Source organism: Arabidopsis lyrata (assembly GCF_000004255.2).
Source record: "Arabidopsis lyrata subsp. lyrata unplaced genomic scaffold ARALYscaffold_4, whole genome shotgun sequence".
Lineage (NCBI taxonomy): Eukaryota > Viridiplantae > Streptophyta > Magnoliopsida > Brassicales > Brassicaceae > Arabidopsis > Arabidopsis lyrata.
Window position 1 is genome coordinate 5661708 of NW_003302552.1, and position 15102 is coordinate 5676809.

Here is a 15102-nt window from a genome sequence, read left to right on the forward strand (position 1 = left end):
GCAACATATATGTATCATAGACAATTAATTATTACATTGATCGTATATAACTGAAACTGAAATAGTATCTGCTACTTTATTTTTCTTCAAATTGTGATGATAAATGAAAAAAAATCGTTTGCGGAAAAAAAAAATCAAAAACAACTAATTTACATACTTTGCTTCATGCTTCTATATATAAGAGAAGAAAGTTTTATTTTCTGATATTTATTTTATTAATAAAATATTTGTTCAAATAAAAGGAAAATTTGATCAACCAATAGCATTGAGAGTTTGTGATTCGCATTATCTCTCAACATCAGTGATTGTTTTTTTTGTCTGAATTTTAGATAAATGACTGTTGAAGATAGTGGAAAGATAAGTTTTAAAGGCTTTTTTTTTTTTTTGGTTTTACATAAATAATGGTTGAAGATAGGCATGACCACAGTTATGGTTATTAGGGTTACGGTTGATTAACCAATGGTTACGGTTATAAATTTTTTTTAACCGTCACCTTAATCACTATATATACGGTTAAAATGGTTACGGTTAAATACGTTTACGGTTATATACGGTTATGGTTATATGATGATTATAATATAGTTAATATCGGAGACGAAATCTTACAATTTACGTAACTTTTTATACTACTTTTAATAAGATGGAAAAGTATGTTATAAACCAACTTTTCTTCATTTGAGCAATATAACATTACAACAAAATTATTTGAGAAAGAACTATTATTTCTAATGAGATTTTTTCATATGCGGTATTATTTACTTTTTCAAAAATCTTTATCTGAACATTCTGTATTTGTTTTTGCATTATACATAATTACAATTATAGTTTAAATAACATTTTTGATACGTTTACGGTTAATTAGCGGTTACAGGTTAGTATATATTTTTAACAGTATCCAATCTAGTTTTACGGTTAACGGTTATGGTTTTTAACCGTTTAGACAGTTACAGTTGAGAAATGGTCCCGTTACGGTTCAAAATACGGTTACGGTTAGCTTTTGATCATGCCTAGTTGAAGATAGTGGAGAAATAAATTTAATTTGATACAGTTTTTATTATTTTGAACTGTTTTTATTATTTTGAACAGCTTTTTATAAATTTTTATTGATTGGTAACAATAATATTGTACTGCTTTATAATTTTTCATCAATCATAGCATATAGAATAAGTAGAAAAAATTGTATATAATTATATTTTGTGTGTGTAAAGAAATAATAATTAGAAATTTTAAACCAACATTTTTATTATTTCAAAGAATTATTTTTGCTTTAAACAAATTTTAAAATTGAAAATTTACAATTTCCAAATCTTTTATAATTTAAAAACAAAAATAAATTCAAGGACAATCGTTTTTTCTCTATTCTCTCTCCTCTTGAAGAATTTTTTTTTCATATTCTCTTTTTCTTTCAAAATTTTAAATCGACCTTCATCGCATGTGTACGGCTAAAGCGGTGGTAGGGGTTCTTCTTCTCTTTAGTAATGAGGCGTGGATAATTCATTGTTCAGGTGATTTGATGGTTAGAAGATCCAACGATTAGAGTTTTCCCTCGAGTCGGATCTGGTAATTGGTCAAGAACATTGGTGAGATCGTGATGGCATGTGTAGCCATGTATTCTGTTATACTTCGTGTAGCTGACTATATTTTTTCCATTAATTATTACCTTCATCGTATATAATTGAAACTGAAATAGTATCTGCTACTTTATTTTTCTTCAGATTGTGATGATAAATGAAAAGAAATCGTTTGCGAAAAAAAAACAATCAAAAATAACTAGTTTACAAACTTTGCTTCGTGCTTCTATATATAGGAGAATAAAGTTTTATTTTCTGATATTTATTTTATTAATAAAATATTTAAGGAAAATTTACTCAACCAATAGCATTGAGAGTTTATGATTCGCGTTATATCTCGACATCAATGATTGTTTTTTTTTTTGAATTTTAGATAAATGACTATTGAAGATAGTGGAAAGATAAGTTTTAAAGGGTTTTTTTTTTTTGGTTTTACATAAATGATTGTTGAAGATAGACATGACCACGGTTACGGTTATTACGGTTACGGTTATAATTTTTTTTTAACCGTAACTTTAATCACTATATATACAGTTAAAATGGTTACGGTTAAATACAATTACGGTTATATACGGGTATGGTTATATGATGATTATAATACGGTTCATATCGGAGACGAAATCTTACAATTTACGTAACTTTTGATACTACTTTTAATAAGATGAAAAAATACGTTATAAACCAATTTGAGCAATATAACATTACAACATAATTATTTGAGAAAAAAACTATTACTTATAATGAGATTTTTTCATATGCGGTATTATTTACTTTTTCAAAAATCTTTATCTGAACATTCGATATTTGTTTTTTCATTATAAACAATTACAATTATATTTTAAATAACGTTTTTGATACATTTACGGTTAATTAGTGGTTACGGTTAGTATATATATTTAACATTATCCAATCTAGTTTTACGGTTAACGGTTATGGTTTTTAACCGTTTATACAGTTACAGTTGAGAAATGGTCCGGTTACGGTCCAAAATAAAGTTACGGTTAGGTTTTGATCATGCCTAGTTGAAGATAGTGGAGAAATAATTTTAATTTGATATAGTTTTTATTATTTAAACTTTTTTTATTATTTTGTACAGCTTTTTATAAATTTTTATTGATTGGTAACAATAATATTGTACTACTTTATAATTTGTCACCAATCATAGCTTATAGAATAAGTAGAAAGAATTCTATATAATTATATTTTGTGTGTGTAAAGAAATATAAATTAGAAATTTTAAACCAACATTTTTATTATTTCAAAGAATTATTTGTGCTTAAAACATATTTTAAAATTGAAAATTTACAATTTCCAAATCTTTTATAGTTTAAAAACAAAAATTCAAGGACAATCGTTTTTTTCTCTATTCTCTCTCCTCTTGAAGAAATTTTTTTTTCATATTCTTTTTTTCTTTCAAAATTTTGAATCGACCTTCATTGCATGTGTACGGCTAAAGCGGTGGTAAGGGTTCTTCTTCTCTTTAGTAATGAGGCGTGGATAATTCATTGTTCAGGTTATTTAATGGTTAGAAGATCCAGCGATTTGAGTTTTTCCTCGAGTTGGATGTGTATAAGTCTAGATACAATGGTCATTTTTTAAACAGTTGAATAACTAATTCAACTGTTGAACCATTACAATGATATGTTGAATAAAAGAAAAATGATAATGTGGAGATAACATGGTTAAAGAGATACAACGATGTTGAAACAAAAAGAGATGGGTCTCACTGTGACACATGGCAGACACTGAATGAGCGATTTTTTAATTATATGATAATATTTGGATAAAAACATGTGTTTTGTTTCTATTGGATGCCGAGATTTTAGATATTTCTTATCCAACCCAATTATTTAAGATCAATTATGTCAGAGAATATTAAATTTTATTTTAATATTTTAATACCAAAATTCATCATTTTCATATTCTACAAAGAGAAACTTGTTTCACTTAATTTGGCCACACAAAAAAACTTACTTTTTTACTATATACTAGATGAATACCCACGCTACGTTTGGGTTTGTTTTGAAAGTTATTAACAAAATTAAGTTAAATAATAAAATTATGGAAAATTATAACATGAATGTGGAAAATTATGCATTTAAGTTATTAACAAAATTATGCAGTTAAATAATAATTATTATATCATAACATAACATGAATGTGTTATATACGACAACTATATATAAATTAAATTAAAATTATATTCACATAATTATTTTTACCGTACATATACATTAGCAACATATATGTATCATAGACAATTAATTATTACCTTCATCGTGTATAACTGAAACTGAAATAGTATCTGCTACTTTATTTTTCTTCAGATTGTGATGATAAATGAAAAGAAATCGTTTGCGAAAAAAAACAATCAAAAACAACTACTTTACAAACTTTGCTTCATGCTTCTATATCAAAGCTGCATGGAATCGGAAGCGGGTACGCGGAAGCGGAAGCGTTTGGAAGCGGGAAACGAGTTAAAAAAAAAAAAAGGAAGCGAGTACGTATTGGAAGCGTATATACAATATAATATAATATATATATAACAATAAACATAAAATTATATTAAAATAAAATGTTTTAAACAACTAATGCAATACATAATTTAAATATCGCAACATATTTAAAAATAAAAATAGCGCTTGGAGTCACATGTTGATACCGTTATCATTCTCACTTTCATCAACTCTATCAAATACAACAGCCTCCAACTCTGGTTCATCAAGGGAAATATCTGCAAACTCAAGTCTTCCTACATTAATCTCATCCAATGAATCAAACTGATCACCTCCAACATCCCACATATGGTTGGGACCTTCTTTATAAGTAGCACTCTTCCTAGATAGAAGACGAAGATTAGTGTGAACAAATACCAAATCTTCAGCTCTTTGTGGAACAATCTTGTTTCTTGTTGCAGAATGTATGAACTTGTAAGCAGGCCCGGCCCTGGACAAATTTTAACAACACATTTGTATTGGGCCTCAAATTTCCGAGGCCCATTTTGTGAGATTTTCTTTTTTTTTTTTTTTTTTTTTTTTTTAAAGCTCCACAATTAGTAAAATAGGCCTCAAAATTAGTAAAATAGACCTCAAAATTAACAAAAAAAAACCCCATAATTAGTAAGAAGGCCTCATAATTAGTAAAAATCTTATAATTAGCAAACAATGTCCAAAAATTAAGAAAAAATGTTAAATAAAAATTGTAAATGGCCCATAATTAGCAAAAAAAAAAAAAAAATTAACAGTTTTTACTTATTAAAAAGGCCTCAAAATTTTTTTTCGTATTCGGCCTCCGATTTTACCGAGCCGGCCCTGCTTGTAAGTACTCCAATTCCTTTCGCAACATGAGGATGAAGAAGGTTGTCCAAGCAACTTAAATGCTAAGGTTTGAAGCTTTGGCGCTGAAGATCCATGAACTGCCCAGCATCTCAAAGGTTCTAGAATAAATCTATCATGAATTGCATCGACATTACCAAAATCTTCCAAGAATAAAGAGAAGTTAGAATATTCAACATTAACCTCTCTCCTTTCATCTTGATTTGGAAAATACTTCATAATGCAATTTTTTCTTTCTCTAGTAATCTCCATATCTTGATGTGGAGCTTTTCTATTGTTCTCTTCTCCAAGCCATTCTGAACTATAGTATCTGCAGTATCCAACGAAAATATATAATAATTATGCTAATTAAATACACAAGAAGTTAAAAGCCACAATAATCCATAAACCGACACACACTTATGAAGATGTTAATTGCTTTTCTACCTTTATAGCCCGTCAGACACACATCTCGTTTCTATATGAGAATAGCAACGTATTTCTTTAAGTAATTTCAACGTAGTTCTTAAGTAATAACTGAAATCTAGCTTTCAATACCCATTTTATATTTTATATCTTGAGTTTTAAGAGAACGAACATGTTATTAATTCATCAAAAAAAGACAAACAATAATAAATCAAGTTATTTACCTGGGATTTAGAGAGTGTGCCATACAATGAAGAGGAGTGTTACTCTTGCTCCATCGAGATGTCAAAACAAAATGAATAGCATTCCAAAAGACAGAATCATCATCAAGTTGTTTTCTCTCTTTTTAAAAAATAGCCAACTTCACATCTTGAATCATACTTTCCCACCATTCATAGACTAGATGAAGAGAAGGCTTATCAGTATCCGCAGCTCTAATCACGCTATAGATGGGCAAAGTGAAAGATAAAGCATATTCAAGCTCATCCCAAAACATCTCATCTAATATCTTCTTCTTAACTGCAGATGCTCTATCCACACGATCTTCTTTATAATCATCCCATTTAGGACTGATTACCATTTGTTGCAGCCCGATTTTAATTTTTTTTAATCGTTTTAACATTACAACCGTAGAGGCAAACCGGTGGAAGTAAAATTTAGTAAACTTTATATGTAACAATGTAAGTAAGATTTCAACAAAACAAAAGAGATTACAAACCTTGTAGAAGCTATTGTAAGGAGCTTAAGATCACAATGTTCGGTAAACATTACAAGCCTCATTCCATGGTTCATTATGAAATTCTTGATCCAAGTCACATCCTCACTTATAGACTTTATCCAATAACAAGCTTCATATACAACTTCATTGTTTCTTGTGCTCAATGATGGTGCACATATGTTCTTCAACGCAAGGTTCAAGGTGTGGACTACACATGGTGTCCAAAAGATAGTAGAAAACTTGGCTGAAATAAGAGCACCTGCTTTCACACTATTTGAAGCGTTGTCGGTGACTACTTGAACCACATTCTCATGTCCGACCTCCTCTATGCATTCTATGATCAATTCTGCAATCATCTCACCGGTTTTTGTCTCACCTTGACTATTGATCGCCCTTAACATCATTGGACCACTCTCATTTGCAGCAATCAAGTTAAATATCGGTCTTCGTTGTGGATCCGACCAACCATCACTACATATACTAACTCCTTTTTGTTTCCATGTGTTCTTCAAAGGCTGCAAATGCATGTCAATGTTTTTTCTTTCTTTTTGAAGAAGTGTAGTTCTTAGGGAATTATATCCAGGAGGAAGATATCCTGGAATTTGTGATGCACGTACAAATGAGTTACGATAATGAGGATTTCTCGCAACGTTAAAAGATAAACCAGCTGTGTAGAACATCCTAGCTAGGGAGCAATGTCCTAGCTATCTCGCCATCACATTGCTCCCTAGCTTGACTTTAAAATGCTTTATCTAAAGGACCCATTCCTTTCATTTTCTTTGGATCAGGCTCACTTGTGTTAGAAACTTTATAGTTCATATCATAATCAAGAGAAGAACTACACGATTTTCTTGATGACGAAGGCAATGGAACTCTTTTAGGAGCTGCACGTTTTATCCTCTCTTCACATTCATCAACTAATTTTTTTATGTGAGCTTTCTGTTGATGAGTAACCTTCAAGCATCCTTTAATTCCCTTAACTCCCTCTTGTAACAAATGAGCCTTGACTCTACTATGAGATCCAACATATAAATTATTGCAAAATTTGCATTCAAACTTCTATGATCCTCCCCCTGCCAACTTCTCATTCTTGTTAACATAGATCCACAAAGGTGCTTTATCATCCACGTTAGAGGACTCATCAATATTTAGAGGATCTTGAGACATACTAGCGATATCGTTATATATCTGGGAAATACAATTCTTAGCTTCAATACGTTTGAATAGTTAATAATAAACTAACAACAAGTACATATATATATATATATATATATATATATATACTAATCTTTTTTTTTTTTTTCGTCTAGATTTATTATTTATTATAAATTATGAGAACTGTTACATAGACGATTCTACAACGGACAATTCCTTCCGACCCTTATTAAATTCACGACAGACGACACCTCCTTCATGCTCACCTCCTTCACCTCTTTCTTCATGCTCTTGATGGACACTTCTCTTTCTGCGTAGAATCCTGACGAACGGCTATAATTGTACATCGCTGGAGATCTCCTGCACACTTGCCTCCAATAATCTGCAAATTTATTAATAAATCGCATTATCTGGGACTCGAACCCCAGACCTCTAGGTGTAGAAGCATTAATTAACCCTTGGTCAACCAATGGACCAAGGGGCTTCCACATATATATACTAATCTAAAACTGAGAATTCACAACCACAAAACAAAGTACAAAAATCAAACAATTGACACGATTATAGAAACTGTCACTATAGAGTATAAACAATACGAACAACATTCTATAAATTATACGGAAAAAAAAAAAAAAAAAGTACAATTAGATGAATATTCAGAAAACTAGATTTGAATTTACCTTTTTCTTTTGCTTCTGCTTCTTCTAGTTTATGATTTGGGAGAAAAATTCAATAGCTTACACATGACGATTGACCTCACCACTTCTCAATTTTGGTTCCTCTCTGTTTCTTTATTAGTACATTAGGTTTTAACTTTTACTTTGTTTTCAAAGTGGGCTAATTGGGCCCAAACATAACTTTTTTTTTATGTTTTCTACAAATTATAAGTCCCAAATAAATAGTTTTGACTTGTCTCATCTTCTTTATCTTCGATTTACAGCGGAGACGTTTCCGATCTCTACCATTGACGCTTCCACAGCTGAATCGTGCGCTTCCTTCGCGTTTCCAAACACTTCAATTTGTGAATCGCGATTCCGAGGCGATTCCAAGCGATTCCGAGCGCTTCCACTCCACTTCCGCTTCCGGAGCGAGAAACGCCTCACAAGAGCCGATTCCATGCAGCGTAGTTCTATATATAGGAGAATAAAATTTTATTTTCTCATATTTATTTTATTAATAAAATATTTAAGGAAAATTTGCTCAACCAATAGCATTGAAAGTTTATGATTCGCGTTATCTCTCGACATCAATGATTGTTTTTTTTTTTAATTTTAGATAAATGACTGTTGAAGATAGTGGAAAGATAAGTTTTAAAAGGTTTCTTTTTTTTTGGTTTTACATAAATGATTGTTGAAGATAGGCATGACCACGGTTACGGTTATTACGGTTACGGTAATAATTTTTTTTTAACCGTAACCTTAATCACTATATATACGGTTAAAATGGTTACGGTTACATACGATTATGGTTATATACGGGTATGGTTATATGATGATTATAATACGGTTCATATAGGAGACGAAATCTTACAATTTACGTAACTTTTTATACTACTTTTAATCAGATGAAAATTACGTTATAAACCAACTTTTCTTCATTTGAGCAATATAACATTACAACATAATTATTTGAGAAAAAAAACTATTATTTATAATGAGATTTTTTCATATGCGGTATTATTTACTTTTTCAAAAATCTTTATCTAAACATTCGATATTTGTTTTTGCATTATAAACAATTACAATTATATTTTAAATAACGTTTTTGATACGTTTACGGTTAATTAGCGGTTACGGTTAGTATATATATTTAACAGTATCCAATCTAGTTTTACGGTTAACGGTTATGGTTTTTAACCGTTTATACAGTTACAGTTGAGAAATGGTCCGGTTACGGTCCAAAATACGGTTACGGTTAGGTTTTGATCATGCCTAGTTGAAGATAGTGGAGAAATAATTTTAATTTGATACAGTTTTTATTATTTAAACTGTTTTTATTATTTTGTACAGCTTTTTATAAATTTTTATTGATTGGTAACAATAATATTGTACTACTTTATAATTTGTCACCAATCATAGCCTATAGAATAAGTAGAAAGAATTGTATATAATTAAATTTTGTGTGTAAAGAAATATAAATTAAAAATTTTAAACCAACATTTTTATTATTTCAAAGAATTATTTGTGCTTTAAACATATTTTAAAATTGAAAATTTACAATTTCCAAATCTTTTATAATTTAAAAACAAAAATAAATTCAAGGACAATCGTATTTTTCTCTATTCTCTCTCCTCTTGAAGAAATTTTGTTTTTTCATATTCTCTTTTTCTTTCAAAATTTTGAATCGATCTTCATCGCATGTGTACGGCTAAAGCGGTGGTAAGGGTTCTTCTTCTCTTTAGTAATGAGGCATGGATAATTCATTGTTCAGGTGATTTGATGGTTATAAGATCCAGCGATTAGAGTTTTCCCTCGAGTCGGATCTGGTAATTGGTTAATAACATTGGTGAGATCTTCGAGGTGTATAAGACTATATACAATGGTCATTTTTTAAACAGTTGAATAATTAATTCAACTGTTGAACCACTACAATGATATGTTGAATAAAAGAAAAATGATAATGTGGAGATAACATGGTTAAAGAGATACAACGATGTTGAAACAAAAAGAGATGGGTCTCACTGTGACACGTGGCAGACACTGAATGGGCGATTATTTAATTATATGATAATATTTGGATAAAAACATGTGTTTTGTTTCTATTGGATGCTGGGATTTTAGATATTTCTTATCCAACCCAATTATTTAAGATCAATTTTATCAGAGAATATTAAATTTTATTTTAATATTTTATTACCAAAATTCATCATTTTTCATATTCTACAAAGAGAAACTCGTTTCACTTAATTTGGCCACACAAAAAAACTTATCTTTTTTACTATATACTAGATGAATACTCACGCTACGCTTGGGTTTGTTTTAAAAATTATTAAAATAAATTTTTACCTCCACCACTATTCCAAATCAAATGGCAAATCTTCTAAATCGAAAGTGAAAATTAGCTCTAGATGAGATCATACCATATTAGGTGGAGTCACTTCATTTTATACGCTTTCTTAAAATTAACGGGGAGTTTCTCATGTTCAATGTCTTTCATCTTTACCTCCTTCATGAACATATTGTCCTTTTCTTTAACCAACTTTTCCATCTACTCCTTTTCGATTTTTCAGTTTCTCCAAAATTGTAACATAAAAATTCTTGAGATTTACGACATCATATTAATTTTTACGGATAAGAGATCAAAACATCATACTTGGTGATTTATTTGTTCATCTTGACAGTCCGTTCAAGGGAAAAAACCCGAAAAAACCGCTATCTATTTTTTTTAGCCGTTTAATACGTGTAGTATTAAATTTGGAATAAAAACATCTCGTTTAATTTCGATTGTCTTTTAAAATCTTCGTTTTTAAAAAATTGGTAAAATCGTACCCCCGAGTTAACGACTGTTAACTTTGCTAACGGAAGAACTAACTGTGGTTAAAACTTAACCCATGGTGTTTAAGTATATATATACATTCTCTGTCAGAAAACTTACGAATATATTGTTGGAGCGAGATGGTTAAATGTGGGAAGACTTCGAGACCAAACCCAAAACCCAGAAACTCAGAGATCAGAGCACTCAATTGAAAAATTCTTGAAACAAAATGCAAATCTATTCAACGAAATCTGGAAATAAAACAAAAGCAATTCTCGATCTCTCTCCAGAAATTAGATCTACCCAAAAGTGTCCACAAAATCTCAGATCTGCATTTGCTCCATCAAAAACTTCACAATTGGATCTAATCAAACAACATTCAAAACCCAAAGTCAGACATATATATATATAATCAAATCAAACAAGTGATTTAAGATTCCTAAACCCATAAGTTTCTTTTTACTCTGGTATGATTCCAAATCCCTAAACACTATATTTCTCGAAAAAATCCAAACTTTTTCCATGAACTTCTCAAATTGCAGAGGCGCTAATCAAACAAACAATGGATTAAGATTCAGAAACTGAGGAAAATAGAGGATTGAAAAGGAGATGCTTAGTCTGCACATATACTTCACAAAGAAGACGAAGACCAAAAAAAAAAAAAAAATGTTTTAAAGTGACGTCGGAGAGTTTCGAACTCGGGTTCGAGTGGACAATACAACACACGTTTAACCACCAGGAGAAAATGTCTCGTGAGTCCCCTTTTGTCTAAGCATCGTCTCATATCTCCCTTGAGAAAACATAATTTTATTTTTATTTAATTTTAAATCGAAAACTGTGGATATTACTGCTATACCCCAACCGAAACATCAATATTACTGCTAAAACCTGGATCTATTCGAACCAGACCCGATCCATCTCGACCCACCCATAGAACCATAACCAAAAAATCGATTCTTCTTCTTTTGCGTTTTAACTTTGTTTTTGAAATCAAAAACTCATCCCCAATTCAAAGAGAAAACCCTAAACGTTGGAGATTCTCTTGCTCCGACTTCCTCTCCTCTTCAAATCTCCCCAGAAACTGTAATTGAGAGATTACGAAAGAATCTTCCAACTTTATTGATTCCTTTTCTCGTTTCTTGTATCTCGTTTCGAAACCTCTCGATAAAGAGGAAGAGAGTAGCAAAGGCAACAACGGTGGAGCCAGGCTCGACGGAGGAGCCATCCCCGACGGTGGGGCCATCCAACACAACGACGGTGGAGCCAGGCTCGACGGAGGAGCCATCCCCGACGGCAATTGAGGGAGAAGGAGTTGAAGAACAACAAGTCCCGGGGACCTTAAGTCCGGTTTTAGAAGAGTCAGACAAGAATGAAGAAGAAAATTCTGAGAAGAATGAGGAAGAAGAGAGTGGCGAAGAAGAGAGCGAAGAAGAAGACAAAGAAGAAGAGAAAGAAGAAGGGAATGAGGAAGGGAATGAGGAAGGAGAGGAGTCCTCCGATGATGATGGTAGTAGATCTTTGGGCGGAGAGTCCTCCTCTGATGAGAGTAAGAAGGATGAGATTGCGCCAGAAAATCAGCCGGAAAATGCTATGGTAAGTATTTGAATAGTGTGAAACTGGTAGAACAGGGTAATACTATGTGTATATCTGGGTACTACTGGTAGAACAGGGTAAAACTATTGTTTATTGGTATAACTGGTAGAATTGGGAATACTATGTGTTTGAATTCTGGGTATAACTGGTAATACTAGGGCATTACTATATGTTTGATTTCTGGGTAATACTGGTATTACTAGGGTATAACTATGTGTTTGAATTCCTGGTGAAACTGGTATTACTGGGGTACAACTATGTGTATATTTTTAGGGTAATACTGGTAATACTATTCCCAGAATAATGATATATGAATGAATGTCTGTTCTGTTGCAGGAGATCGACGAGGAAACAGAAGCAATGCCACCGCTGAGTATGTATTTCCCGCCTTCGGAATATGTGAAGAAAATCAAGCTATCAACTCGGTGCTATATTCACGAAGTGTTGACTACAGTCGATAAGTTGGAGCCTCCGATGAGCAAGTCTGAGAGGGCATTTTTTGAGAATCATCCGAGTTTCCAACACGTCTTCCACATGCCAAGAGATCCAAACCACCGAGTTATGGGAATGTGGATGCTCCTTCTTCACACGGCGCGCATTGAAAGGAAGAAGGAAGTGTGGTTCATCGTCAATGGCGTTCCAATCCGATATGGTATATTGGAACATGCATTGATATCGGGCTTCAATTGCAAAAACTATGCACTTGGGTATAAAAATGTGGGAAGTACGGTGTTCAAGACGAAGCATTTCAAGAATGCTGTTGTGAAACGTGAAGACGTGAGAGAGAAGCTCTTAAAAATGGTACCGAAGGGTGAAAGATCTAAAGATAGGTTGAGGATGATGGTCCTCTATTTCCTAACCAGCATTATTGTAGCGCCTATCAAGACCGGGGAAAAGGCACCTGAAGTGGATGAATTGTGTCTAAAGGCTGTAAATGATCTTGCGTTTTGTAAGAATTTTCAATGGGGGAGGTATTCTTTTGAGTACATATGGCCGGTTGCGGGTTTCTGTCTTCCGATAGAGGTTAGTTACAAGTTATAGTAATTGGTGATTGTTTGGAATACTGGTAATACTGGGAATACTATTTATTAGGAATACTGTTTATTACAGGAATACTGGTAATACTGCATATTAGAAAACTAGTAATACTGGTATTACTGTTGAATCTAAATATATGTTTTTTTATTCTGTAGCTTCTTGCATTCGAGGCAATCCCACTGTTGAGGGAAAAATTCATTGAGGACATTGCAGGAGCAGATGAGGGATGTCCTAGGATGTGCAAGGTGAAGTTCAAGAAGAACCATTTGAAAGGCATTCCTCTTGATACTATTAATCATGAATTGGGTACAACTCAGGTTAGTTGTCCTATATATTCTGTTTTATGAAACGTTTGCTATTCTATTTAATTATAATAATCCATATTTGTTTATGTTTATAGGTCATTGATTGTATCGTCTCACCTAGAATTGAAGAGCACGCACTTATGAGAGCAATCACGGAAGAAGAAGACGACGTTGACATAGCTGATCCGGTGGTGGAAAGTTGGTTGAAGCGTCATAAAGAGGGCCGTCTAATCAGGTTTGAAGAGTTGTACCAACAGGATCTATAGGCCCGAGGAATCATCGCAGGACCAGAGATTGCGGGTGGTGAGGATATTCCCGCAGTAGATGGATAAGAACTCCCGAGTTTGGCTGCTGTGGTGGAGATGATTCAAGACATGAAAGTTGGGATGACAGATCAGCTGAATGAAATCCTAGTAATGATTTCAGGGTTGGATGATACAGTTAACTCGTTGGATAAAAGAGTTAAATCGTTGGAAGCATTCAGGGAGGTGCAAAAAGTAGATAAGAGAAAGGTACGATTTGTAATACTGGTATAACTGAGTAATACTGGTATTACTGTGATATAACTTTGTTCAATTGCAGGATCAAGAAGAGAAGAATCAAGAGAAGGATGGTGACCCGGAAGAGACAACCCAAGAGAAGGATGGTGACCCAAAAGATACAACCCAAGAGAAGGATGGTGACCCACAAGTAACCAAGATGACGACTCGGAGCAAGAGACAGCTTGGTTGACTGATTTGTCTCTTTGATGTTTGGATTTGAACTTGGATTTGTTATGTTAATTGTTTTGGATTTGTCTTGTTAGGATTTGAATTTGGATTTGTTAAGTTAGTTTTATAAATTTAATTAAGGAATACGGGTAAAACTAGTAATACTGATAATGGTAATACTGGTAATACTAGTAAAACTGGTATTACTAATTAAGGAATACGTGTAAAACTAGTAATACTGATAATGGTAATAAGCTTACAAAGCATAGGAAAGTCTCACAAATCATAGAAAAGTCTTACAAAGCATAGACAAGTCTTACAAAGCAAAAAATAAGCTTACACATTAGTGAGCGACTAACTCCGAACGCATTTCTCTGCTAGATGAGCGACTAACTCCTTCAGTTTTTGGATCTCCTTACCATTACCTTTCAACTCCGAACGCATTTCTTCTTGATAGTACTCCAAGCTTTGAATCTTTTTGTGATGGGTATCAACCTCCTCCCTTAAGTTAGTCACCTCTTCTTCCATAGCTTTATCCCAAAGTTTCCGAATGTGTAAACCATCATTCTACAATACAAGAATTATATACCGAGATCAATTATTCAACATACATCTGGGTAAACTAGTGTAACTAGTAATACTAGTGTAACTAGTAATACTACATACATCTGGGTAATACTAGTGTAACTAGTAATACTACATACATCTGGGTAATACTAGTGTAACTAGTAATACTACATACATCTGAGTAATACTAGTGTAGCTAGTAATACTACATGTTTACGGGTAATACTAGTC

The 15102-nt window shown here is 32.4% G+C and overlaps 3 protein-coding genes across 3 annotated transcripts; 2 read left to right on the plus strand and 1 right to left on the minus strand.

Annotated features, from left to right (window-relative positions):
- Positions 1-5960: 5960 nt before the first annotated feature.
- Positions 5961-6826, minus strand: LOC110229421. Its single transcript, XM_021029550.1, has one exon. It carries the CDS (start codon positions 6707-6709, stop codon positions 5978-5980), a length of 732 nt encoding a protein of 243 aa, XP_020885209.1. The 5' UTR covers positions 6710-6826; the 3' UTR covers positions 5961-5977.
- A 4577-nt stretch (positions 6827-11403) lies between these two features.
- On the plus strand, positions 11404-12360 carry LOC9316811 (protein rpi-1). Its single transcript, XM_021027950.1, has 3 exons — positions 11404-11410; positions 11737-12251; positions 12328-12360. The coding sequence occupies exons 1-3, from the start codon at positions 11404-11406 to the stop codon at positions 12358-12360; spliced, it is 555 nt and encodes a 184-aa protein (XP_020883609.1).
- A 1025-nt stretch (positions 12361-13385) lies between these two features.
- LOC110229416 (uncharacterized protein At3g43530-like) lies at positions 13386-14298 on the plus strand. The gene is made up of 2 exons (XM_021029535.1): positions 13386-13606; positions 13690-14298. The coding sequence occupies exons 1-2, from the start codon at positions 13526-13528 to the stop codon at positions 13858-13860; spliced, it is 252 nt and encodes an 83-aa protein (XP_020885194.1). The 5' UTR covers positions 13386-13525; the 3' UTR covers positions 13861-14298.
- Positions 14299-15102: the final 804 nt, after the last annotated feature.